The sequence below is a fragment of the Epinephelus fuscoguttatus genome, linkage group LG7 (genome assembly GCF_011397635.1).
Source record: "Epinephelus fuscoguttatus linkage group LG7, E.fuscoguttatus.final_Chr_v1".
NCBI classification, from domain to species: Eukaryota; Metazoa; Chordata; class Actinopteri; order Perciformes; family Serranidae; genus Epinephelus; species Epinephelus fuscoguttatus.
The window spans coordinates 35,334,432-35,359,211 of record NC_064758.1 but is presented as its reverse complement, the minus strand read 5'-3'; the positions used below and the strand labels follow the sequence as shown (position 1 = coordinate 35,359,211).

General features: G+C 41.9%; 1 protein-coding gene across 2 annotated transcripts; it reads right to left on the bottom strand.

Annotated features, from left to right (window-relative positions):
• Window positions 1-23,256, bottom strand: si:ch211-167b20.8 (protein phosphatase 1 regulatory subunit 3A). 2 transcript variants are annotated; one of them, XM_049580642.1, is made up of 5 exons: window positions 21,769-23,256; window positions 12,350-12,396; window positions 10,431-10,513; window positions 10,079-10,105; window positions 3,529-3,666 (listed from the first exon to the last, which is right to left on the bottom strand). In XM_049580642.1, the coding sequence occupies exons 1-4, from the start codon at window positions 22,629-22,631 to the stop codon at window positions 10,079-10,081; spliced, it is 1,020 nt and encodes a 339-aa protein (XP_049436599.1). In that variant the 5' UTR covers window positions 22,632-23,256; the 3' UTR covers window positions 3,529-3,666. The 2 variants fall into 2 exon arrangements, with proteins under 2 accessions (XP_049436598.1, XP_049436599.1); XM_049580641.1 differs by lacking the exon at window positions 10,079-10,105 and having other exon boundaries at window positions 1-3,666; window positions 21,769-23,032.
• Window positions 23,257-24,780: the final 1,524 nt, after the last annotated feature.

The window sequence follows — 24,780 nt, the reverse complement described above, 5'->3', positions numbered from 1 at the left end:
CAGGATATAGGACCACGTTTAATGGCAATACACTGCAAAAACTTTCATCACTTCAAACATGTCATTCAGTGCCTCAGCCTGTCTGTGAGGTTGCCACAGTAGTGCTATAAAATGTTTGTGTTGTGCAACAACAACAATATGGGTTTACTAGCAAGAATCAACAGGAAGACATATCAAATGAAATGTGCAATAGTGAAGAGGCTGGTGTTCTCTAATGATAAATATCACTTTCACATCTCCAGTGGCGCCACTTCAGCAGGGGGGCCAGGGGGGCCATGGCTGTGAAAATAATTGGGGGCCAACATTACTGTTTTTAAGAGGTTGTGGCGCAGTCCTAAATTTGAAATGGCTTGTTCCCAGTAAATGTTTTGTCCCTCACAATCTATGTACTCCTTAAGATTAAGGTTGTGTATTTGTCTTAAGAAAAAGGACAACCAGCTGATATAAAGAAAAACAAATCGCCTAAAGCTGCTTTAACACTGCCCCGCACTAACCTGCACGAGTGTTCCCCCAAAAGCAAAGTGTTTTCAAAAGTGGCCACTGCCACTACAGTCCAAAATACTGTAGCAAGACAATGGAAATCACTGAAATTACTACGTTTCTACATATTTGGACAATTTATCAGTCATTTGTAGTTTGTTGGAAATGTTATCCCAGGCCCAGTTCTTCTTCTGGTTGTCCTTTTAAGTTGCTACCACTGCAACTCTGGGTATTCAGACACTAACATTATCAGCTCCTTAATAACAAGGTCTTTCTACTTCCGGGATGCCCGCTATTAAATCTGCCGAATCCATGCAGCAACCACAATAAGTTCAACACAGTGAACTCTGAGTGGCAGAACAAAATCTGTGTGCATTCACACGGGTGGCAACCGCTTCCTACCCCTACCACCGTGTTCAAAACTGCTTTCTACTCAACGCATTTAAACAGGATTTTTGTGGAACTCAAAATGTTAACTGTGCCGGTATTATTTAGAAATTATACTTCTGTGTTAAAATCGACGCCGTACCTACGGCGTAGGCTCTGCATCGACGTAGAGCCTACTCTGTTTCCTACACCATAGCCTGATGTGCACCTCCCCAGAGATATGACTACAAGTCGCGGCAAAGCAGACCTGTCTATTTTTGTAAGCTGAAAACCATGTGAAGACAATAAAGCCAATTTAAGTCTTGTGTGTGATTTATCCTGGCTTCATATGAGTAGAGGAAATCTCTATTTGCTAGGTTAATTTATACAATGTAAAATGCCATAGGCTTGTGCTAATAACGTTAGCATGTTACATTTGTTTGGAAAACGCGTTTCAATATAAAACAGTTGTTTTGTCAGTGAGCTGTAATGGAACCAAATTTTGTAACGTGACCTGTGTAAATGTTGCTGTTGTTCCTGGCTTCATATGAGTAGAAGAAAAGTCTGCTAGCCGGTAGGCTAATTTATACAATGTAAAATGCCATAGGCTTGTACTAAAAACATTAGCATGTTGTATTTGTGGGGAAAATGTGTCCAGATAAAGACAAATGCTTTGTCTGTGAATGCTGTAGTTATAGTGAAGCTGATTTGTGTACTTGTGATTGAAATTGTCTCTATTAAGCCATGTTTAATGTGTGTTTAATGTGTGTTTTGAATCAACTAAACTTTATAGCACTTCACAGAAACCTCTCCGCCAACTAGTGTTTTGGAGGTGTAACTGCAGAGTGACTCAGACACACCACCGCACAAGTGCAAATGCTCACAACAGCGTAGGCCACATGTGTAGACTACGGCATAGGGTCTGCATAGAGCTGATGCACAAGTATAAATCCTGCTTTAGTCTATGTACATCAAATAATTACTAATATTAACTATAAAATAAGAAACCAAAGTATATCATTATGTGATTCCTACCTCTCCATACTGACATAGTTTTCAACTGGGCTAAGCAAAAAGGAATTCCTGAAATTCAGTTATGGCTTTTAGTTTCAATGCGCCACCTCAAGATTTTCCATGTTCCCATCTGGCCTCCCCTGTGAAAAATTTCTGTGGGCGCCACTGCACACATCACACTTTAAGCAGCATCTATTTCAAACTGATTTTTACTGTGGGCATTAAGGCAAAAATACTTCACATAACCACGTGTTGCTTTTGCATTTTGTAAACAAAATACCATTTGTATAACAAGTCTCCTTAGTGTCCCACTGTGGTCATGTTTTCTGTCCTTCATTAAAGACATACCAACACATGGAATTCACAAAAGTTCAGTCATGGCAGTGGGGTCAGACAACAACCTTAGCTACGCTAACAACAACAACGAAAGAAAAACAGAAAACAAGCGCATTATAGGACTGATTGTTAAATCAGAATATAACACCACGTACACCATCTCCACATGACAAGAAAAAGTAATATCAGACCACTTACAAAACATCTCTAACGATACGCTGTGCTTTAGAGTGATCACAATGCTGATGTAGAAATAGGGTAATAGTTAACTACTATTCTAATATCGAACACTTGTTTGACAAAATGCATGAAAATATGTTTAATATTTGTGTAATTACTTTCTCCTTGCATTGGACTTTGCATTGAATCACCTGTAAATTGTACCCTTTCTTTTAATGAAAATATCTACTCATCTAAACTCACACAGTGATACACAACTTCAACAGGAGATCCGTGTTTTTTTTTTTTTTTTTAACTTGTTGGCTTATTTTGGAATCATGAAAAGGCACTTCACTTGAGAACAGATCAGAATAAGCTTTTGTGGCATAATCACAAACGGTGCAAGACCAATAGTAGTCCGATGAGGAAGAGGGCACTGGGGTCCTGCATCGCTATCGAGAGGGAGACAACTCCACTCAGAAAGATGACAGGTGGCATCAGAATCCTGTTTACGTCATACTCGGGCTGCAGCTCGGACAATGTGTTTGGTAGATTCTCTAATAATGCGTCTGGGGAAATCTGGGGGGGATCTTCCTTCTCTTCCCGGGCTGAGGCAGGCTGAAGAGCTATGTTTTGGCTCTCTGTGAGTTCAGGTGACGGTGGAGCTTCACCTTCTGCTCCCAGAGATGCCTCACTCTCTGCCACAGGAGACAAAATTGCAGGTGTACCGCCTTGGTGATTTGCTGCAGACCTGGTGGAACCTTCTGATAATCCTGCAACGAGTTCACTCAATCCCACTGCAACCTCTTGCTCAAAGCCCTGAGTCACACTGGGAGCAGAGACGCACTCAGCGGGCAGTTCAAGACGAGGACGACCGGGGGGGCTGTCGGTCGATCCCTCCTCTCCCATTGTTGGCCACAGACTCATCTCTGTGGTAGGAAGATGCATGCACGAGGCCTCTGAGGATGGGATTTCCTCTCCGCCAGCCTGGGAGCTGTCTGATCTCGGGCTTGACTCTTGCTGTAGAGAGGAAGTTGAGGCAGGCAGCAGTGCACAGGGACTACTGTCTATGAGCTGCTCTGACGTTTGGTTTCCTAATTCACAGTGGAGTCTGGGTAAAGGCTGTGACTTATTTGGCTGGACCGACTCGCTGGCACAGAGTACAAAGGATGAATTAGTTTGAAGCGTGGTTTCGGAAGACATACATGGGAATTGTTCACCTGGGGATACAGTGTGAGCGGACAGTGCGCCATCAACAGATGGAAGCTCTTGGTTGGGTGAGACACAGGGACCAGCTGGGTGAACTGCAATCTGTTAAAGTAAAACAGCGAGACAACAGTGACAGCTAGGAGAGTATAGAGACAAAGGAGAAGGATTTGTATTCCACATTAACATTGCACTCAGAGAGAGGAAAAGCATTTTACTGCATACTAATGCTTTTCTGTGAAATGGATCCCATGCTGACAATGTAATTGTGAGGCAATTCAAAAGAAAAAAACCCCACAGACACAGTATGATGGGACTGACTGGCATCAATTTCTTTTTTAAATGATTGGCAAATATGTACATTTGAAAGTTATAAAGGTCCAGTGTGTAAGCTTTAGAGGGATATATGGGCAGAAATTAAATATAATATAATAAGTATGTTATCTTCTGTGTGAAAATCAGAATCATTGTGTTTTTGTTACCTTAGAGCGAGCCGTTTGTATCTACATTTTCTACAGTGGCCCAGAACGGACAAACCAAACACTGGCTCTAGATTTTTTTTTCATCTGATATTTTATTAATCCCTGAGGGGGAATTCAGTTTTTTCACTCTGTTGTCATACACACAGGTCTGAAATACACACAGAAGAACAAACATGACCTATACTTGCATTAAATGGGTGTCAGAGAGAGGGGGATGCCTTTGGGCAAGCGCCCAGAACAGTTGGGGGTCCAGTAGCTTGCACAAGGGCAGCTTGGCAGTGCCCAGGAGGTGAACTGGCACCTCTCCAGCGACCAGTCCACATTTGGCCCAGACAGGGACTTGAGCCGCAGACCCTCCGGTTCCCCACCCAAGTCCCTATGGACTGAGCTACTGCCATTAGATAGGGCCATACCTGTTTTCATGTGTCGGTGAAGATTCTCACTTATGCTTTATTGAGTGTTTTTACTGGTTTAAATTACCGGGTGTGTCTGTTTTGGAGAGGAAGAAACTTTTGCGGATAATTCGTCTACCAATTAAAAACCTCCCTAATGTCTGGATCTTAAGTTATCAGAGAAAAAAAGTAAGCGCACATTAGCAGTCACTAGGCTAGCAGCCCATCTCCAACATGGCAAACACCATCAAAGAAACACTGATTTGTAACGTGACGCTAATTCTTCAGAGTTTTTACAGGTTTAAATCCCCAGGTCTGTTTATTTTGGAGAGGAAGAGACCTCTGCAGATAATTTGGCTCTCTTTAAAGACCTCCTGAACAATGAACACTGAAGGAACGTGGAGAAGTTTCAGCTGGTTGCAATGTGCAATTCTCACCACTAGATGCCACTAAAACCCCCCTAGATCTTACACACTGTTCCTTTAACTTCCCTTGTCACACATGGGGCTCTAGTTTCCTGGTGCAGCGCAGGGTGGCGAACCCCGCGCAGAGCTAGTTTCGAGCAGCGCAACCCAAGGTGCACTCAGTTTGGTAGTTTGGCAGACCGAGGTGCGCTGAGATGGGTGTGGCGGCGCAGCAGGGGGGAGGTATCGACAGATCCAGCTTGGCACAGTGACAGTTTCGTGCCAAAAGGCTTCGCTGAAGGTGCGTTAAAAGCTCGCCAGCTGAAACCAGGTCTACTGTCAGCGCAGGCGGAGCGCAGCCGTTGTAAGCCGAAGTTTGGCTGACCGGCGGACAGTGCGCACACGTCACCAAAACCTCACAGGCAGGTTTCCAGAATATCAGGCACATTAACGATGCAATAAATACCCCCCAAAAAAAACACTATTCAATGCAACTATCTGCAATCAGCACATAAATGTATCTCTATACTGACTGTCCCGTCACATGTGATGTCAGATCAAAGGGGATTGGCACCGTTTGGCACATTTGGCACGCGTAATGGAAACCCAACCTGATTTGATTAACACAGTTGCAAACTAATGAGTTCACATCCCTCTCAGCCAACCACAAACAGCCACAGCATCAGATAGGGAGTATATATTCAGCATCTGTCATCTTAGAAAAGTCAAAAGAAAAGAAACAGAGCAAGACTGCGTGAGAGAAAGAGAGAGCGCGCGCGCACAAGAGAAACAAAACATTGATTTACGATTGTGGTGACCTCCTCCCAGGCTACCTTTGCATCATCAGCCCGTGGAGGTCTGCTCGCAGTTCTGTATATTCGGACACTGCGAGCAGACCTCCTGGACCAAAACATCAGTTTCCTCCTGGGAGAAGTTTGGCCGTCTGACACTGCTGCTCTCTTCTGCCATGGCGAAGTGAGTAAACTCTCATTACGCCTTTGCGTGGCGTATTTAAGGGCGAGGAGAGGGGCTCATTTGATTGGTGTGATGTCTGTAAAACCCACTCCACACCTTCTCTCCTCCCTCTTTCCGACTTGCGCAGGTAGGAGGGACAGAGGTTTGAAAGAGGAGTAGCTGTGCCAGGCGCACAGTGTACCAAACTTGCAAAATCCGCCTGGCCACACCCAGTTGGCGCCCCCGCCTCGCCCGGTCTGCGAAACTAGAGCCCATGGTGTGAAGAGATAGTCCATGGGTACTTTAACTGGAGTCCATACAGCACATGAGCATCCAAGGGAGAAGGAAATGAGCTCAATGCAGCTATCATTATGTTATCCTAATGTTTACCCACTGTACTTATTTTCACATATTTAACTAAGAGCTAGATTTTTTCCTTTGAACAACAGGAACTGGAATTTATTACCATATTTTCATTTTCACTGGATTTTATTAAAACAAGGAAAATATCTAACAGTATAGAGCTTTGTCTGCTGTGAGGCTGCTGTAACAAACATCCAAGGTCACATCAAGTTGAAATCACAACAATATAAAACCAACAGACAGACAACAAAAACAGCACAGAGAAGAGGTGCAACAGCAAAACACATAAAACACAAAGAACAGAAGGGCTGAGATAGAGAGAGTGTACAGATGGATATGTTAAGACTAAACATATTATTCTCAGTCCAGGGTTAGAGTTACAGAATTATAACAAAACTGAGTAAAACATACGTGTAATTTTTTTTACACTGCAACTTTTGTAATTGGAATTCTATGCTTCATAAATCCACACCAAATACTTCTAACGTTGGTCTCATGAGAGAACTTGTGTATACCTCAGAGAAAAATCTATTAAGAAATGATTTTATAGCACCACAGAATGAGTGAAAAGCTAAAGGGAACCCAAACGTTAGCGCACAGATGAATGCTCAGCAGGTGCCCCATTAAAACAGCGGACTCTGGCAATTACACTGACAACAATTTAACTTGAGAATCATTGCACAAAACTTGGAGAATTAAGTTGTCAGGAATAATTAAGTCTGAAGGTTTATCCGCTGAAATAGATTCTTGAAGAAATACTTCACCCACTAAATGATAATTCATATATCGATTACTCACCCCGTGTTGGGTTGAATTCTGTTTTTCTCACATACCTTCGGTGAATGAAAAATCCAAAACCTGAGAAAATTCTTGATGAACTGAAGTCATAGACGACTGCATTCAACAACAGCAAAACTTAATCAAACCATCTGTTTACAAACTCTCACACAACTGTAATCCAAGTCTCACTTATCCAGTCGTACACTCAGTGTTCCCAACAGACAGCCTCGTCCATTAGGAAGCTGAAGAGAAAGTGAAACTTATCTACTGTATGTTCTCTTTAAAGCCAGACTCCATTGACAAATATAGTAATTTTACCTCGCTGAATGGAGGAGCTACTGGTCAATCGCTGCCTCTATCAGTTAACTTAATTGTGTTAAGGCGGATTTGTGCTTGTGCGTCAGCTCAATGCAGACCCTACACCGTAGCCTACGCATGTGGCCTACGCCGTTGTGAGCATTTATGCATGTGCGGTGGTGTGTCTGTGTCACTCTGCAGTTGCACCTCCAAAACACTAGTCGGTGGTGGGGTTTCTGTGAAGTGCTATGAAATTTACTTTATTCAAAACACATATTAAACATGGCTTAATAGCAACGATTTTAAACACAAGTACACAGATCAGCTTCATTATAACTCGCAGCATTCACAGACAAACACTTGTCTTTATCTGGACACATTTTCCCCTCAAATACAACATGCTAATGTTATTAGCACAAGCCTATGGCATTTTACATTGTATAGATTAGCCTAGCGACTGGTGGAGATTACCCCTACCCATATGAATCCAGGATAAATCTGGATAAATGAGACTTCTGTGAGAGTTTGTTAACTGATGTTTTGTTATAGTTTTGCTGTTGTTAAATGTGGACCCCTATGACTTCAATTCATCAAGAATTTCTCCTCTTTTGGATTCTTTGTCCATGGAGTCATGCAAGAAAAACAGTTTTCTTATCGAATTCAATGTAACACAGGGTGAGTAACTCATATACAAGTAGTCAATTGGGGGGTGAGGTAATCCTTTAAAATATACTGGATGATGCATTAAGTTAGGTAAACATTTACTAATTGGAAGGAGCTGGTGTTCGAACAGTAGTGGACTGGTTAATCTTTAATTTTAATGCTCTACCAAATATGAAAGGCATGCATGAACACTGGTGTAAAACAAACCGTAAGATGAGCTGGATGAGTACATGCCTGACAGATACATATGTGTAGTATCAGTGAGACATTAATACCAGATCACGTTATGGTATTAGGAGGTGGAATGTAATTCTTTTTCTGACTGACTCTGGGCTGACTGAGGTACTTAAATCAGTGTTATGCCAACTGTCTGTAACTTCCTTTTCTTCTGAAAAACAAATTTCCTCCAGTCTGATATGTTTTATGTATGGAGCCGTTCCAAAATCAACTTTTGTTTTGCCAAAATGCTAATGTAAGCCCCCAGGTAATCCTAGTTTTAAGCAGCTCACTTCCACCATATTGAGGAATGCTGTGAAACTAATTTCACATGTGGCGACTTGTCATTTAAAGGAATAGTTCGACATTTTGGGAAACACACCTATTTGCCTTCTTGCTAAGAGTTAGATGAGAAGATTGATAATATACCAGTATTTTAAACACAGGAAAACCCACTGAAATAGGCAGCAGATGATGCCTTTCTGAGTGGTTTTTTTTTGTGTGTATGTGTGTGTGTGTGTGTGTCACGTTCGACATCACGGACGGGCCACAGAACAGGCCACAGAACAAGTCAGTAAACAGTAGCACAAGCCCACGTCTCTAACTTATTCAGTCTCTCTTTCAAACTTGGTCAGACTAATTTGGAACGATGTTTGATCGCTGCTTGGGCAGAGATGGATGGTATTCTGTGGTGGCACGTCATTGCGTGTCACTGGTAAAGGAGCTAAAATTAGTGTGTTCACCCAGGTGTTGCGTTTCCATCAATACAGATCAGAGCCAGAGCCGGTAAATACCCGTGTCTGCTGCAGAGCCATTTGACCCAGATGTGAATGCTAATTTTAACCTTTTCCATTACATTAAGAAGCCAGATGTTAGCAGCTGTTCGTGGGTTTTCTGTGCAGTGGGAAAGGGGCTTTAAATACGTAAATATGGTGCTGCAGCCAGGACCTGGCAAATGGACCTGGTGATCCAAACCAGTAAAAACACCAAAAAAGCAGTGTCATGTTACAAATTTTTCTGTTGCAGTTTGGCATGGCTCAGACAGACCACTCGCCAAGCACCTGCTATGTTTTCTCACCTATTTTCTGATCCAGATGTTCAGGAGGTTTTTACCAGGAGCCGAATTTTTCACAGAGGTCTCTTCCTCTCCAAAACAAATAGACCCAAGGATTTAAACTAGTAAAAACACTGGATAAAGCAGTTTCATATTAAACAAAAATCAGCATTTTTCCAACACCTTTGCTGTGTAGAGACTGCTAACTATATTGGCCGACACGAAAACGCAAATGGCCCTATGTAGAGCCAGTGTTTGTTTTGTCTGCTCTGGGCTACTGTAGAAACATGATGGTGCAACATGGGGATCTCTGCAGGCGAGAACCTGCTTCCTATGTAGCTATAAACAGCTCATTCTAAGGTTATGAAAGCACAATTTGAACTAGAGAAAACATACTTTCTATATTATATTCCATTCCTGCCAATATATCCCCCTAAATCCTACCCACTGGACATTTAATGGAAAGACATGAGAGTGGTATTGAGCTTCTCATTCAACTCTCAGCATTAAAGTGAAAAGGTATGTTCCCCAAAGTGTCGAGCTTTTTCTTTAAAATAGCACCAGGGTCAGTGTGATTATGCAGCACTGTGTGCGGTCTGAAATGAGTTTCAGTAACATTTCAATACACATAATTAAATACAAACACCTTGACAATGGCACATTAATAGAAGGGTTCAGTCATGATCACGAATAATAAAAACATATGGGCACGATCACACATGGTGTGAATGAATATTAGTGTTCTAAATCACTTAAAACTGAAAAGGACATGAATTCAAACTAACTGTGGACAAAATTTAAAGGTGCAGAAACATGGACGGCATGCATCATGATATAAATACAATAAGAAGCCGACACGAAGGTTACAGTCATACAGTACTCGTGCTACAGCGGTGGCAAGCGAGACATTACCTAAGTTGTTGCTGAAGCTTCAATGAGCTGTGAACAATATAAACAACCAAGCCAGTGATGATGAGCTTTTCAAAGTTGAACAGAAGTGTTTGTTATGTTTTATTAGACTCGCATAAAGCACTTAGCCTGCCTACCTGTTAAATGGGAATGTGTCAACAACTGCATGCAAGATCATTTAAACATTATCCAACAGGTAATTTGCTAAATGTGTGTCCTCTGTTGGCGAGTGAGTAAATTTAATGGAGCATTTTGACTTTTGCAGGTCAAAGACAGTTCATTAAGACTATAACCATCCTGTTGGGTAACAGTTTATCTCTTTAAAAGCTATTCTTTTCTCTCCCATTCTTCTTACCTCTATGTCAATCTCCGGATGTACGATGACTGGGCAGACAGCTGTAGGTCTGACAAGTCCTGACCTGGAGGTCACTGCTTCTTCTGTTGATGTAAAATAGATAATTATGCTGTGGGAGCCTAATTAGTCTGAACAGAGAGAAAGCAATAATCTCGTTTAAGAGAACACAACTGTTATTATCAGCTGCATCTTTTTATGTACAGTGTAAGGGACACTCCACAGATTTGTGTCATGTCATCTGTGCTGCATTATATACTGGTCATTTACAGTAGGAGGCAGGGGGAATCTAATGAAGACACTACTGAGCTGCACTATGGTAAATGTAGGATTCTGCATCTGTGAAACCTGACTCACATCAGACTTAAAGTCAGGTCATCTCACACTGTAATGCATCTATTTTTACCTTTCCTTTAGTTATGCCAAACTTCATGGAAGCTCAATAGTTGCACAGTAGCACTTTTATTAAACTGATCATCTCTACAACCTCTGCAATGCCCAGCCCAAGCGCCAGAAAAAATGTTGGCATTGTACGTTTCTGCAAACCATGGATACGTTACATTTGTGTGTTATTATGTAGCAGATAAAACTTAACATTTCAATATCACTGTGGAACACGTGTGGTTAGGTTTGACACAAAAACCACATGGTTACGGTGAGGAAAAGATCATGTTTTGGCCTAAAACACCCAGTTTTAGGGTGGCACAGGGGTGCAGTGGTTAGCACTGTTGCCTCACAGGGTGGGTGAGCCCTTCTGTGTGGAGTTTGCATGTTCTCCTTGTGCTAGCGTGGGTTGTCTCCAGGTACTCCAGTGTCCTCCCGCAGTCCAATGACATGCAGGTTAACTGGTGACTCTAAATTGTCCGTAGGTGTGAATGTGAGTGTGAATGGTTGTCTGTCTCTATGTGTCAGCCCTGTGATAGTCTGGTGACCTGTCCAGGGTGTACCCTGCCTCTTGCCCAATGTCAGCTGGGATAGGCTCCAGCCCCCTGCAACCCTCAACAGGACAAGTGGTTACAGAAAATCAATGCACACCAGTTTTAAAGGCACAATCCCCGCTGGAAAAACAGCGATGTCTTAGTTAAAACAAGAGAATTTCATGCCATTATCCCAGCAGAAAAGCAGCAATATCTTGGTAAACAAAATCTGTAGTGCTATCTCTACTGGAAAAACAGGTCGCCACAAAACACCTACATTTGGTGCCTAAAAAGCTGCTGAAAAGACAGCTAGAAAAACAGCTACTGGTCACTACAAAACACCTACATTTGGTACCTAAAAAGCTGGAAACACAGCAATAACTCCCTAAATCATAACCTGTCTTGTTGTTTGCTGGTCTCAAACAGTGGTCTTTGGCTTGGCAGGTGTCTCACCTTGGTGACATGCCATCCAACATCCCCTCCACTTCCAAATAACAAAATCAACTCACACACTGCATAACTTTGAAAGCTTTGATATGATACACATGAAATGTGCAAATGCAAGGTATTCATGGTTTGCAGAGAAGTACAACGCCAACATTTTCTTCTGGCACCTGGGCTGCCAATACCATCTGGCGTTGCAGCGATATACTGGTTTCAAGGTATATCATGATATAAAAGACTTTTTACGCATACTTCCATTAACAAAATGGTTAGTTTCAATAATAGTAATAAAAACTTTGTTCAACGAACACTAAGCCTTCCTTTTTCATTCCTTTTAGGGTCATTCTGACTGATAATAATATAATTTCTGTAATACCGTGATACCATGAAACCGTATATTTCTGAGACCGTTATGGTACTGTGAAAATCTCATACTGTTGCAACCCTAAAACCATCATATATTTTCCATTATATTAATGTTTAATCATTTGTATCTTCTTTTTCTAAGATAGCAAATCATAATGGCAATAGTGATTCTGGACGACAGCACTCATACTGCACCTTTGTCCTTTTCCAGCTCATCCTCTGAATCAAAATTATCCTGCGCACTGAAAGAAAAGAGAGACATTTGGGTTATGGGACAATATAAAAACAAAACACAAACAATTCAATAGTAAACTCTACATGATCTAGCGTCTAGAAAACAACATTGTATTAACACAAAAAAGAGCCCTACTAATGATTATGCTTTTAAAATACACAGTCTATACAGTCATATCTTTACACAGTCTCATGCTGGTTGAAATGTGGGCAGATACAGTAGCTGAGACCTTTAGAGATTTGGATCTACAGTGAGACAAGAAAATGTCCATTTGTGTACTATGGCTTTGTAGCCAAATCCTCCACCAGATTATCCACACAGTTTTTTATTTAAGACTCATCTTTGGCTATAAAAGCAGCATCTGAATCAGCTGACAAACACAGAAGCCATGTCTGAAAAGAAGAGGCACATTTTGGGCTGAGACCGAAAATAGTATTTAATGCATAAAGAAGGTGGATTTTAAAAGGCAGTGGAAGGTGGTCATACACCATCATCGACACCTGTTATGGATAATTAGGCTTAATATTTGCTGATGCAGTTTGGCTGTTAATGTGCTGAATTAGCCATTTTAATAGAATATGGCCGGGTATTGCTTTGTTCTGTATTGTACATTTTGCTTCTGAACTGCTGCACCGAGTCTTTTAACGCCAAACGCCTCAGTGATGACACATCTCATTAGAGTGTTTTTTTAAAATAGATGGTGAGGTGGGAAATTACTGAGTGAGGTATTGTGAACTGAGGGTAAAGGGTCAATGAAAAGTGCAAGCACGATATAAGCTGGCAGAAGTCATATTTCTAAATTGAAGTTGATGGATCGGATGTAATTGCGGCGACAGTACATTTCAGCAAAATGTCTTTCACTGCCTGTTGACATATAATCCATGTCCTTGTAACAACTGTGACAGGTGTTTTCACGTTGCTACATCAGATCCTGAATATCTATAACTCATGGGAGAATTGATAATATATAGCCTTGATTTGTTTTAAAATCATCTGCAAAAATAATGACGCAGAAATGTTTTCTGTAAGGCAGCACCTCTGTTGAATGAGTGGAGGTGCAATGTTGCCAAGAGTCCTGCAAAGGATGCCAAAAGAAATAAAGGTCAAGAAGTGTGATAAGCATGTGACAGGAGCAGCACAAATAGAGGGGGAATAACCTGAGGAGCTGTGCATGCTCCCTCTGCTTATTGCACTTGCAGTTTTACATTAGCTGGGTAGATTTAAACTCTGATAGAGATCTGACAAAGATCTTTGCATTATACGTGCCTGGTGTTGTGAAGTCAACAAATGCTAAGCTGTACACACCCTGTCAACAAGTTTTCAAGCTCTATTATGGCAAGCACAGTATCCTCATGGGAAACTGCAACAGCAACAGAGCATAATTTTTTTGGAAAAATCAACTGAATTTCTAAAAAACGCTTTTCATTATTCATTTTAAAATCACATTTGAGGTGTCAGGTTGACATAGCTCTTACTCAGTAACACGTCTGGTCCAAACCCTTTGAATAATTCAGTTCCATGGTGCGACCTGAGCCTGATAGTGCAGAAACAACAGGGTTTAGTGTGATAATGTGGGCAGTATGTGCAGAGGTCTATGTCCAGTATAAAAAATCTAAAGACAGGTTTGGATACAGTAAAAGGGAAACCTTTTTTTCAAACTGGACCCTAATTTCCCATGTATTTGTGTCTAAGTGACTAATGGAGAAAATGAGTTTTGAAACTGGTCCAGTACTAAACAAGAGTGCTGCAACTGGCAGCAGCAAAACAGGCCTCAATATAACCACTTGTGGCATTTGGCACCGTCAATTTATGTCTGCTAAAAGTGACTTCTCTTTGAGCGAGACTTAGTTACAGATGATAACAAACAGACCAGATCAAGTGAAAAGTAAAGAAAAATGTTTCATTTCTCTGAAGGGTCCTTTCCAAAATGTTGTCAGACACTTATAACAACAATCTGAGCCTGTGAGTGGCAAATACATAAACTTTAGTGGATGGACATTGACAATGCCAAATGGGTGCAAGTTTATGGGGGACATTTGTTCCCAGGATCCGAAGTTTCTAGGGTCCTAAGTTCCCAAGATCCTATTTTCCCAGAATACTATGCTCCCAGGGTCTTATATTCCAAGGATCTTATGTTCTCATGGTCCTATGTCCCTAAGATCTTATGTTCTCTGGATACTATGCTCCCAGGGTCTTATATTCCAAGGATCTTATGTTCTCATGGTCCTATGTCCCTAAGATCTTATGTTCTCTGGATACTATGCTCCCAGGGTCTTATGTTCCTAGGGTGCTATGTTTACAGAGTCCTATGTTTCCACGATTCTATGTTCCATGGTCCTGGTCCCTCTGTTCCCAAGATCATATATTACCAGGGTCCCATATTTCCAGGGTCCTATGTCCCCAAGATCCTATGTTACCAGAGCCCTACCTTCCCAAGATCCTATGTTACCAGGGCCCTACGTTCCCAAGATCTTATGTTACCAGGGTGCTATGTCCCTAAGATCTTATGTTCTTAGGGTCCTGTGTTCCCAAGATCCTATGTTCTCTAGATACTATGCTCCCAGGGTCCTTTGTTCCCAGGGTTCTGTGTTCCAAGATCTTATGTTCTCAGGGTCCTATGTTCCCAAGATCCCGTGTTTTCTGGATACTATGCTCCCAGGGTCTTATGTTCCTAGGGTGCTATGTTTACAGAGTCCTATGTTTCCACGATTCTATGTTCCATGGTCCTGGTCCCTCTGTTCCCAAGATCATATATTACCAGGGCCCTTTGTTCCCAAGATCCTATGTTACCAGTGTCCTATGTCCCTATGATCTTATGTTGTCAGGGTCCTATGTTCTCAAGATCCTATGTTCTCTAGATACTATGCTCCCAGGGTCTTATGTTCCTAGGGTACTATGTTTACAGAGTCCTATGTTTCCATGATTCTATGTTCCATGGTCCTGGTCCCTCTGTTCCCAAGATCATATATTACCAGGGTCCCATATTTCCAGGGTCCTATGTTCCCAAGATCCCATGTTCCCAGGGTTTTATTTTCCCAAGATCCTATGTTCCCAGGGTCCTATGTTCCCAGAGTCCTATGTTCCCAGAGTCCTAGGTTTCCAAGTTCAATATTCTGTTTACACATATTAACCCTCCTGTTGTGTTTGAGCTGTTTCAAGTTGAAATATTTCATAAATAAACTAACCTGACCCCAAACATCTTTCCTAATCTTAACCTGTTTAGAGATATTCAACTACTAATTATTTCCTAACCCTAAAATATTTAATGATTATTTTTCTTCTTTTTTCATCTTTTGTTTTTCTTCCTCTCTTTTAATTGGTTAATTATTATTTTAAATGTAGGGCTGAAATATGTTTGGGAGTTGTTTGTCATACAAAAAGAGTAATTATTGGGGCACCCTGCAGCTCATTAAGGAGGGTCCATACCATAAGGCCGAGCCCAATGCAATATAATGCATCTCAGTGTCATGATTATGATCACATAAGCTAACCCTAGCCCATGTCAATTCAAGCGAATACAGAGCTGCGGAACCTATTTTTCAGGTTCCCGTTATGTGCTATATTAAACTTGGGAACACAGGACCCCCCGAACAAAGGACTCAGGGAACATAGGAATGACCCTGATACATTGCAGCCTGTTTCAACGTCCATCAGTACTGGATCACCATCCAAAACAGTTGGTGTCATTAGTCACTTAGATACAAAAACATGGGCAAATAGGGTCAAGGTTGAAAAATACTGAGTTTCCCTTTAACATTAACTAATTCTGTTAGTTTGCCCGAGCCCTACTTGAGTCTGATCTGGAGATATGGCCCAGGTCTCATTGAAAAAGTCAGCAGCAAGTTGATGCAAAAAAGATTAAGACTGAAGCAGGGCTCAGCACTCTCACTTGGCAAACAACTCAGATGATATTAAAATAGAAAACCAGCACTGTTCCTGCTCTGGTCTCTATATTCAGCTATTATCTATCAATGTGTGATATCTATATTTACCTGAGGTGGATACACTCCAGATAAATATGAACTAAACCAAACAGAACTCACTGTATGTGTAATTCACATCAACATACAGTAAGTAAAACATTCCTGCACTCTTGTTTCACCCACAGTAACCTTTCCTCCCACTGGCTGCCTTGTTAATGTGTTCAAATCTAATTATCAGTGAACTTCAAAGCACCTAATGAATCTATAATGGTTGCTACACTGGGGGTACAGTTTCTGCTCCCCAAACTCCTCCTTTTCAATCAGTGACTCATCCATCCCTAACAACCCATCTGGCCCCTTCCAACCTCCAAACAGGCCGACGTGACAGCTACATCAGTGTACACCCTGTTTGCTCCTTTTATGGGTCCTCATAAGCTCTGGGGACTTCTCCTGCTGTCGTCTGTTTCCGTCACTGCGTATTGTGAGATTCACCATGCACTTTCATGTTGATGTAACAATAAACTAGGCATTTAATTCCTCCTCTCCAGGATTAGCTGATTTAAGTGGAGTAAAGACGGAAGACAGAAGTAGTTTGAGTCTCCAACTACTCAAGGGAAAGAGGCCAATCTGTTCCATTCCATTGAAATTGCCCTGCTCCCCTATGACTCTGATAGAAAAGGTCAGAGGTAAATTTAATGCAGGGAAGCGTCAGGCCTGAAAACGACACCTGCCCTTTGCCTATTTTGATCGCCCTCACACACCACTGGATGATTGGCATTCTGAGGGGGGTGTGCACTCTTTCCAAAACTCTTTCTATCTCTCGCTGCAGATGCAGAAGACAACAGCCAACAAACTTAACTTAACTTTGTAGCTTTGATACTCACCCTTGTGCACTCTTTATGCAACAGATTGTGTAACCGTGTTTACTGAGATCCTGCTCGTTTAACTATGCTACATGCAGTCTCCAGGCAGAACTACTGAATAAAGCTGAATGCTCGTTTCAGCCACAAAACCTCGCAGGGAATTAGTAGGCAACTGGAGCTCTGTAGCTGTTGCACAACCCCAATGTCAAGTGCTTTTGTGACTTATCTCTTCATTATTTGATGGCTAATATGGAACCTATGCCAAAGTTAAGGCTATTTATTAGATATCTTGGTTTGAAAGTGTTATCATTCAGAAATTATTGTGCCTTTAAGCATCTTAATTTTAGCTGTAGACAACCTGCCAGTGGTGCACGAAAGAGGGGGGCAAGAGGGGCCATTGCCACCCTACTACAAAAGCTAGCCTTCTTAAAGGGATAGTGCACCCAAAAATGAAAATTCAGCCATTATCTACTCACCCATATGCCGACGGAGGCCCTGGTGAAGTTTTAGAGTCCTCACATCCCTTGTGAAGATCGGGGGGGGGAGCGGCTAGCACACCTAATGGCTGACAGCGCCCCAGACTAACGCCCAAGAACACAAAATTGAAACCACAAAATATCTCCAACATGCTTATCCGTAGTGATCCGAGTGTCCTGAAGCCCCGACATAAAAAGTTGTTTCGAAAAACATCATATGAACCGTTTTTAGCCTCACTGTAGCCTGTAGCTCTGACTGTTTCTCTGTGCTCCGCGCTCACGCGAGACCAGCGAAAGCATGAGCTTTGCTTACCAGTGTTTACATCACGTGACACGTGCACCGCATGGGGAGACAACAGTAACCACAGTAGCTAAAAGATAATTTGCGCTACGGTCTTTTAGCAAAGGACAGCTCAACATGTCTGAAGACTTAGAAATTGAGGAGGAACAGCATTTCTTTGTTGAGCCGTATTTGTTTAAGCCCAAGTATACGGACACAGCTCACGAGCCTTAGCCTCAGCCAGCCGCAGAATACCGGAGTCGAGCACTGGAAACCTGGTGGTGTAGTTGTTTCAAATGCAAAGCAATGCCAACAGATGAGGAAAGTCTTTGCTGCTCAGACTGGGAATTGGCGATGCCTGCACTTGAGAATCTGGACATCAGTACTGATGAGACTGCTGCTCTTCAGAGACCGTGCATCACCGATCATCCTGAGCGCGCACACGTGAGCGCGGAGCACAGAGAAACAGTCAGAGCTACAGGCTACAGTGAGGCTAAAAACAGAGTTCAAATGACGTTTTTCGAAACAAGTTTTTATGTCGGGGCTTCAGGACACTCGGATCACTACGGATGAGCACGTTGGAGATATTTTGTGGTTTCAATTTTGTGTTCTTGGGCGTTAGTCTGGGGCGCTGTCAGCCATTAGGTGTGCTAACCGCTCCCCCTGCCGATCTCCGCAAGGGATGTGAGGACTCTAAAACTTCACCAGGGCCTCCGTCGGCATATGGGTGAGTAGATAATGGCTGAATTTTCATTTTTGGGTGCACTATCCCTTTAATGGCCCTTCCTTGGTGAAAATAATTAGAGGCTGAAACTACAAGGCTGTGGCACACTCATTTTTAAAGCTAGTACGAATCCAAGGAATCCATTGGTGCATTTTATGCTAGCTGTTTGGGAAGGGGGCTAATTAATGCTCTAAAGTTAGGCTAAATTTGGCAAGGGAAAAACTAGCAGGCTGGTTTTCAAGCTCTCACCTTGAATTATCTGAATGAAAATGGGTTCTATGGTACACACACGTCTCCCCTAAACTTAAGAAGGCTTGTTCCCAGTAAATGTTTTTTCCTTACAATCAGGGTTGGGAAGTAATTTAATACAAGTACCTTTTTTACATTTTTAAAATACAACATATGAGTAACTGTATATGGTTACAGTTTAAATTGGTGGTATTCTGAATACAGTTACAGTTTAGAACTAGATTTCTTGAAGGGATTACTTGTTTTTGTTTATTTGCTATAACACCATGTCCTAACTGAACGTGACATATGCAAGCGTCAGTTGATTTTATTGCTTTCTATTGGAATGTCCTAACTGGTGGTGAGCAACTTTCATCTGATACCGTGTTCCTATTTATTCCTGTCACTTGCTTTAAAAGCTCAGCATGGATGAGGAACAGCTGGTTTATTGAGTTGACATAAAGAATTATCTATATGATGCCTCCTCATATAACTGCAAAAACCTAAATAAGGTGGCAGCAGGGTGGTAGGGGAGCGCAAGGGAGCTGAAAGTTTCTGGTAAATGACCGTCGCTAATAAGAACCTACTTGCTGCTGGCTATACTGTATGTCATTTCCAGTAAATATCACAATATAAAACTTGTGTTTTCTGTTTAAAAAGTACAAATGTAGAGAGACACAAAGTACCCATCCATCTTTTTTTACGTCTCTAGCTGAGAGCACAGATGATAGCTAGTCTACCTCACATGACAGAAGTGCATATTTAACATATGCAGTGTGAACAGAGGGTGACGCTCGCTTGTCATTAGGACACAGTGTGAAATTTATATGAGGTAGGCATTTCCCATAAACAGATTTTTTTTTTTTAAAAAGTGTGTGCATTGCACCTGCCACTAGACACTGGCAGAGGAGAGGCAAAGCCAGGACACTGTTGTGTGTTTTCCGCATGGAAATATAAGACCCAGATAAATGAGCTCTGCAAGACGATATAAAGTATCTGAAAAGTAATCAAAAGTATTTAGAATATGTTACTTAAGGTTCATTTATGCTCCCTTTACATTTCCGTTTCAAACGTTGTAAACATCATCGTCCTCATACTTCCATGCACCCTTTATGGTGGCATAGATACAGCCGATAGATGGCACTAAAGAGCAGAGTCAGAAGTTTCAAACAGCAACAAACAATGGTGACTCTGATGGTGGTCGTGATATTGTACCTTTAAGAAGAAGCAGCGTTGTAGACTGCGGTGTAGAATCTTTTTCACTGCATTACCAATTTGTTCAGTTTGGCCATTATATGAATTTCTTTGCCATCGCCTGCAGACGATATCTTGCTTGAACTACACTAAACTGCCACAACGATTTCTGGTGGTACTGCTCCACTTCATCCTTAGACGTAAGCTTTCAGAACACATGCACACATACAGACTAAATGAACGCAGAGTACAGACAGAAGGCTCTGTCCCTGTATCTAACATTGACGTAAATGGGTCCTCAGTTTGAGTAATCTAATGCAGTGGCTCCCAACTGGTCCCTCTACAGCGTCCAGATTTCTTATCAGTCATTAGTTTAAGGTCCACACAGTTTAATACACTCAGCATCATATTTGTGTAGCGCCATGTCGCAGAGCTACTGTAGTTTGCTGTCTCTGTCAAGTAGCTGTCCATTAATCACTCACTCTACAACAGGAAACTGCACTTCAAAATATAAGCTCTGTGCCTGACAGTCACTGTTCTTCAAAATGAAGTGTGTTTTTTAAAAACCTGACATGGTCACGAGTCACTTGCTCAAAATGGACAGCAAGCACCGCGTTCATGGCGACTGCTCCACCCAAAACGCCGTCTCGTCAACGTGAAAAAAAACATGGACAACAGCACAACTTACAAGCGTTGTGCATCCACCAGCACACCTTCCACTCCTCACGACAGGAAAAAAAGGGCATTAGTGGCAACGTTTTTACTGCCGTTTGGTTCGAGTTGCAGGTAGGAGTGTAACACTGGGGGCACCGCTGGAAGTGAAGGGGGTGAGCAATCCCCGAGGCCCCTGCACTTCCGTTAGTCGAAAAACTACGGGCAGTGCCTCCAGAGGTAAAGGAAGAAATTATTTGTATTTTTTTTTACCGATGGATTTCCAGATTGTATGAGTAGAGGAAAAGTACACTAGCCGCTAGGCTAATTTATACAATACAAAATGCCATAGGCTTGTGCTAAAAACATTAGCATGTTGTGTGTGTGGGGAGAACGTGTCCAGATAAAGACATGTTTGTCTGTGAATGCTGTGAGTTATATTGAAGCTGATGTGTGTACTTGTGTTTGAAATTGTCTCTAGTAAGTCATTTTTAGTGTGTTTAATGTGTGTTATGAATCAACTAAACTTTACAGCACGTCACAGAAACCTCCGCCGCCGACCAGTGTCTTGGAGGTGTAACTGCAGAGTGACACAGACACTCCACCACACAAATATAAATGCTCACAATGGTGTAGAAAACATGCGTGGGCTACAGCGTAGGATCTGCCACACAAGTATGAATAAGCAGCCTAATATTAACAGTAAAGTAGGGAAAAAAGTAAAGACTCTTTAACTCTCATATTGACAGCCTATACACAACAACAGCATATTCCAATCCCTAAAAATCAGTTATGGCTTTTGGTTTTGGTGTGTCATTGCAAGATTTTCACTGGTCCCATCTGGCCACCCCTATGAAACATTTCTGGGAGCACCACTGCAGCTTACAGTTGAAGAGACTGAGGTTTTAAATAGTGAGCAGATCAGTCTGTGGAGGTCAGAGGTCAAAGGAAGCTCAGAATATTGCATAAGTCATCTTTTAAATATGCATCCCTTGGTCTGTGTTTGACAAATGAAAGCACACATGTGACAGGAGACTTACCTGTATGCTTTCGGAGGTCTCAGGATACCTTTTACTTGGTGATTGTTGTTGTTTGTCTGAGCTGAATCATCTTCGTAGGACAGAAGCAGAGTTACCACATAATTCATAGAGGAGTTATTGGCCCAGTAATCACCATCAGAGGTTTCATAGCGGACAACAAACTCAATGCGAGAGCCGTGTGAGATGTAAGGTGGTGCAAAAGACAGCTTGAAGGAGAACTGATCAGTGTTTCCATCATGAGACCCCTGGACATACTCTGCTGGGTGGTCAAAGTAGGTGGCCCAGCTGTCCATGGTGGTTCTGATGTACACTGCTTTGTTGAAGGAGATGTTGAGGACTCGTATAACCCCAGTGAAAGCAAGTGGCTCATTCTCTACAGGAGAGATCTGCTCCACCTCCACTTTGGTAGACTGCACAGCCTGCAGCAGGGCACTGCCGCTGGGCGTATTAAACTCTGGGTGCACATGATAAGTCGGCTTTCGCTCTGGCTTTCGATACTTTGCCTCCTCTTCCTCCCACTTCGCGCTGCCCTCTTCCTCGTCCGAATCGAAGGCAACGAATTCCTTCACATCCACCAGATCCCCACCTGTTGTATCGGCGAATGATACTCTCTTTCCGGCAGCCAGCGCCAGATGGATCCGCATGTACTCGGCGGTTTCATCGTGGATGGAGTGGCCTCGCTTTCTGGGCACCGGGGAGCATCTTGGGATGAGGCGGACGTTGGTGTCATCGTCTTCATCATCATCATCATAATTCTCCTCGTCGTCCATGGGGGTTCTACCCTCTGCCTCCGCGGCTGCTGATTTGCCGGTTTTGATCGTGGTGAAAAGGCCCTCTTGTCTCGGTATGGATAAAAAAGACATGTTTGCAGAAGTGTACACTCATGGAAGCTGTGCGCTGAAGAGAGTACATATGGCGTCTCCAAAAACGCACTACCAAATACTCATTATTTGCGCAGCAGTGCCCAGTGTAGATCCAGCGTTGTCCCTGCGTTACGCACAGAGCCTCCACTGTCAGCGTGTGGCGTTAAATGTCACCCATGGAATACATGACTTTTACTGCCAGCCCTTGTGATAGTGTATCCCCCCGGTTTACATGACTTTATGCATCGCAGTTTGGCTGCTGTCGCGGAAGGAGCAGCCTCTAATTTTAGCTCTGACCTACAGGGTTCTCCATGCCCCAAATGTGTCTTCAAAGTTGGTATAATCCTGCGACTCCCCCTCGTTCTGTTTTGGTTCGGGCTGGCTAAACGCCCACAACTGGAAATGGGATCTGTAATATATCAGTTTATTGCCAGTCTTTCTAAGATATGACACATTTAGACTGAGACACATCAGTATAGGCTTATATTTAAAACCTCTGCAGACACCATCAGGTAGAAATTATTATTTCAGAATAGTCTATTTCATCACCATGAAACTGTCATGATGAAAAGTCTCAAACTTACAGGTCATCATAATTAATTAATTAATATTGCACCATGTACCTATATTTATGAGTTAAAACCAGTGTTGAGAAGTAACTTACATGTAATTAAATTACAAAATAAATATAATTGTAATCTGTTACAGTTACTAAGAAAATTATGCAATTAAATTGCAAAATAAATGTAATTGTAATCTATATTTTTGTGATTAAATTACAAAATAAATGTAATTGTTATCTGTTACAGTCACTGAGGAAAATGATGTAATCAAATTACAGTTGCTAATTCAAAATATTGCTGATTATAAACAGGTTTAAATAAATAAAGGTCTATATGTAAAATATTACATTTGTGCTGTTGCTTTGCATTTCTTTGTGTGCAGGAATACCTTCTTTTGACATTGCCTATTTCCCAGCCAACATCTGTTTGTATATGGGTCATTAGTGGATGGAAAAATGTGCCCTATCTGGCAGTGGTTCCCAACTGGTGGGTCGCAGTCCAAACATGGGTCGCGGGTCCATTTTGAATGGGCCGCAAGTGATTTACAAACATGTCAAGTCTGTAAAAAACACACTTTATTTTGAAGTACAGTGAATTTCTGACACACAGCTTTTATTCTGAGGTGTCATTTCCTGTTATAGAGTAAATGACTAACAAGCAGCTTCTTAACAGAGACAGCAAACTTGCTTGATGATATGGCCAAACACGAGTGTGACACTGAATGTATTGTGTGGACCTTGAACTAATGACTAAGGAGAAATCTGGATCCTGTGGCTGAACCAGTTGGGAACCATTGCCACAGGTTCACCATTGGCCCTATGTCAACTGCCCATATGGCTGGGTTTACCCAAGTGGGCCCCAGATAGGATGCCCATTTCGGGCCCATGCCCACTTCGTACCCACTTTGTACAGCCTAGCATAACCTATGTGGGGCCTAATTGATTAAACCAAACCATGTGGGCAACTGACATGGGGCCAATATGAAACCCTTGGACAATCCCATATAGGGCCCAATTTTTAGCTCATTTACTACCCACATGGGCCCCACATACAAATGTTCACTAGACATTTTTTGCAGTTTTATAGCCCAGTTCAAAACATTTGTTGATAAAGTAGGCTAATCTAAAGGTAATCAAATTTAATCAGTTATAATGCTTTGATTTAGCAATTCAAATAGTTACACTACTTAAAGGCCAACATTTATAACACTTTATTTTTTTATTGTTTTTACAAAATGATGCAAAAAGGTGAAGAAAAAATAGAATACAAAACAGAATGAGAACAAACAGAAATGAGTATGCAAAAATAAATAAATAAATAAATAGAAAAGTCCATATTGCCCTGTCTCTCAAAAGCTACTCATACCTGCGACATAGTTACTGAGTCCCTCATCTTGTTGTTGACATGTAAACACTGTCCATTTCTCCCATTTCAAAAGCAACCTTTGCAACACTGGTTACAACATGCACCTGCTGCAACTCTTAATTATTCACAGGCTTAATAGATCATGTTTGTTTAGTGTTTGTGCAAATTTAATGGACGCCACTGATGACAGTGTTGTCATCCAGTACACTAATGTTTGTTCA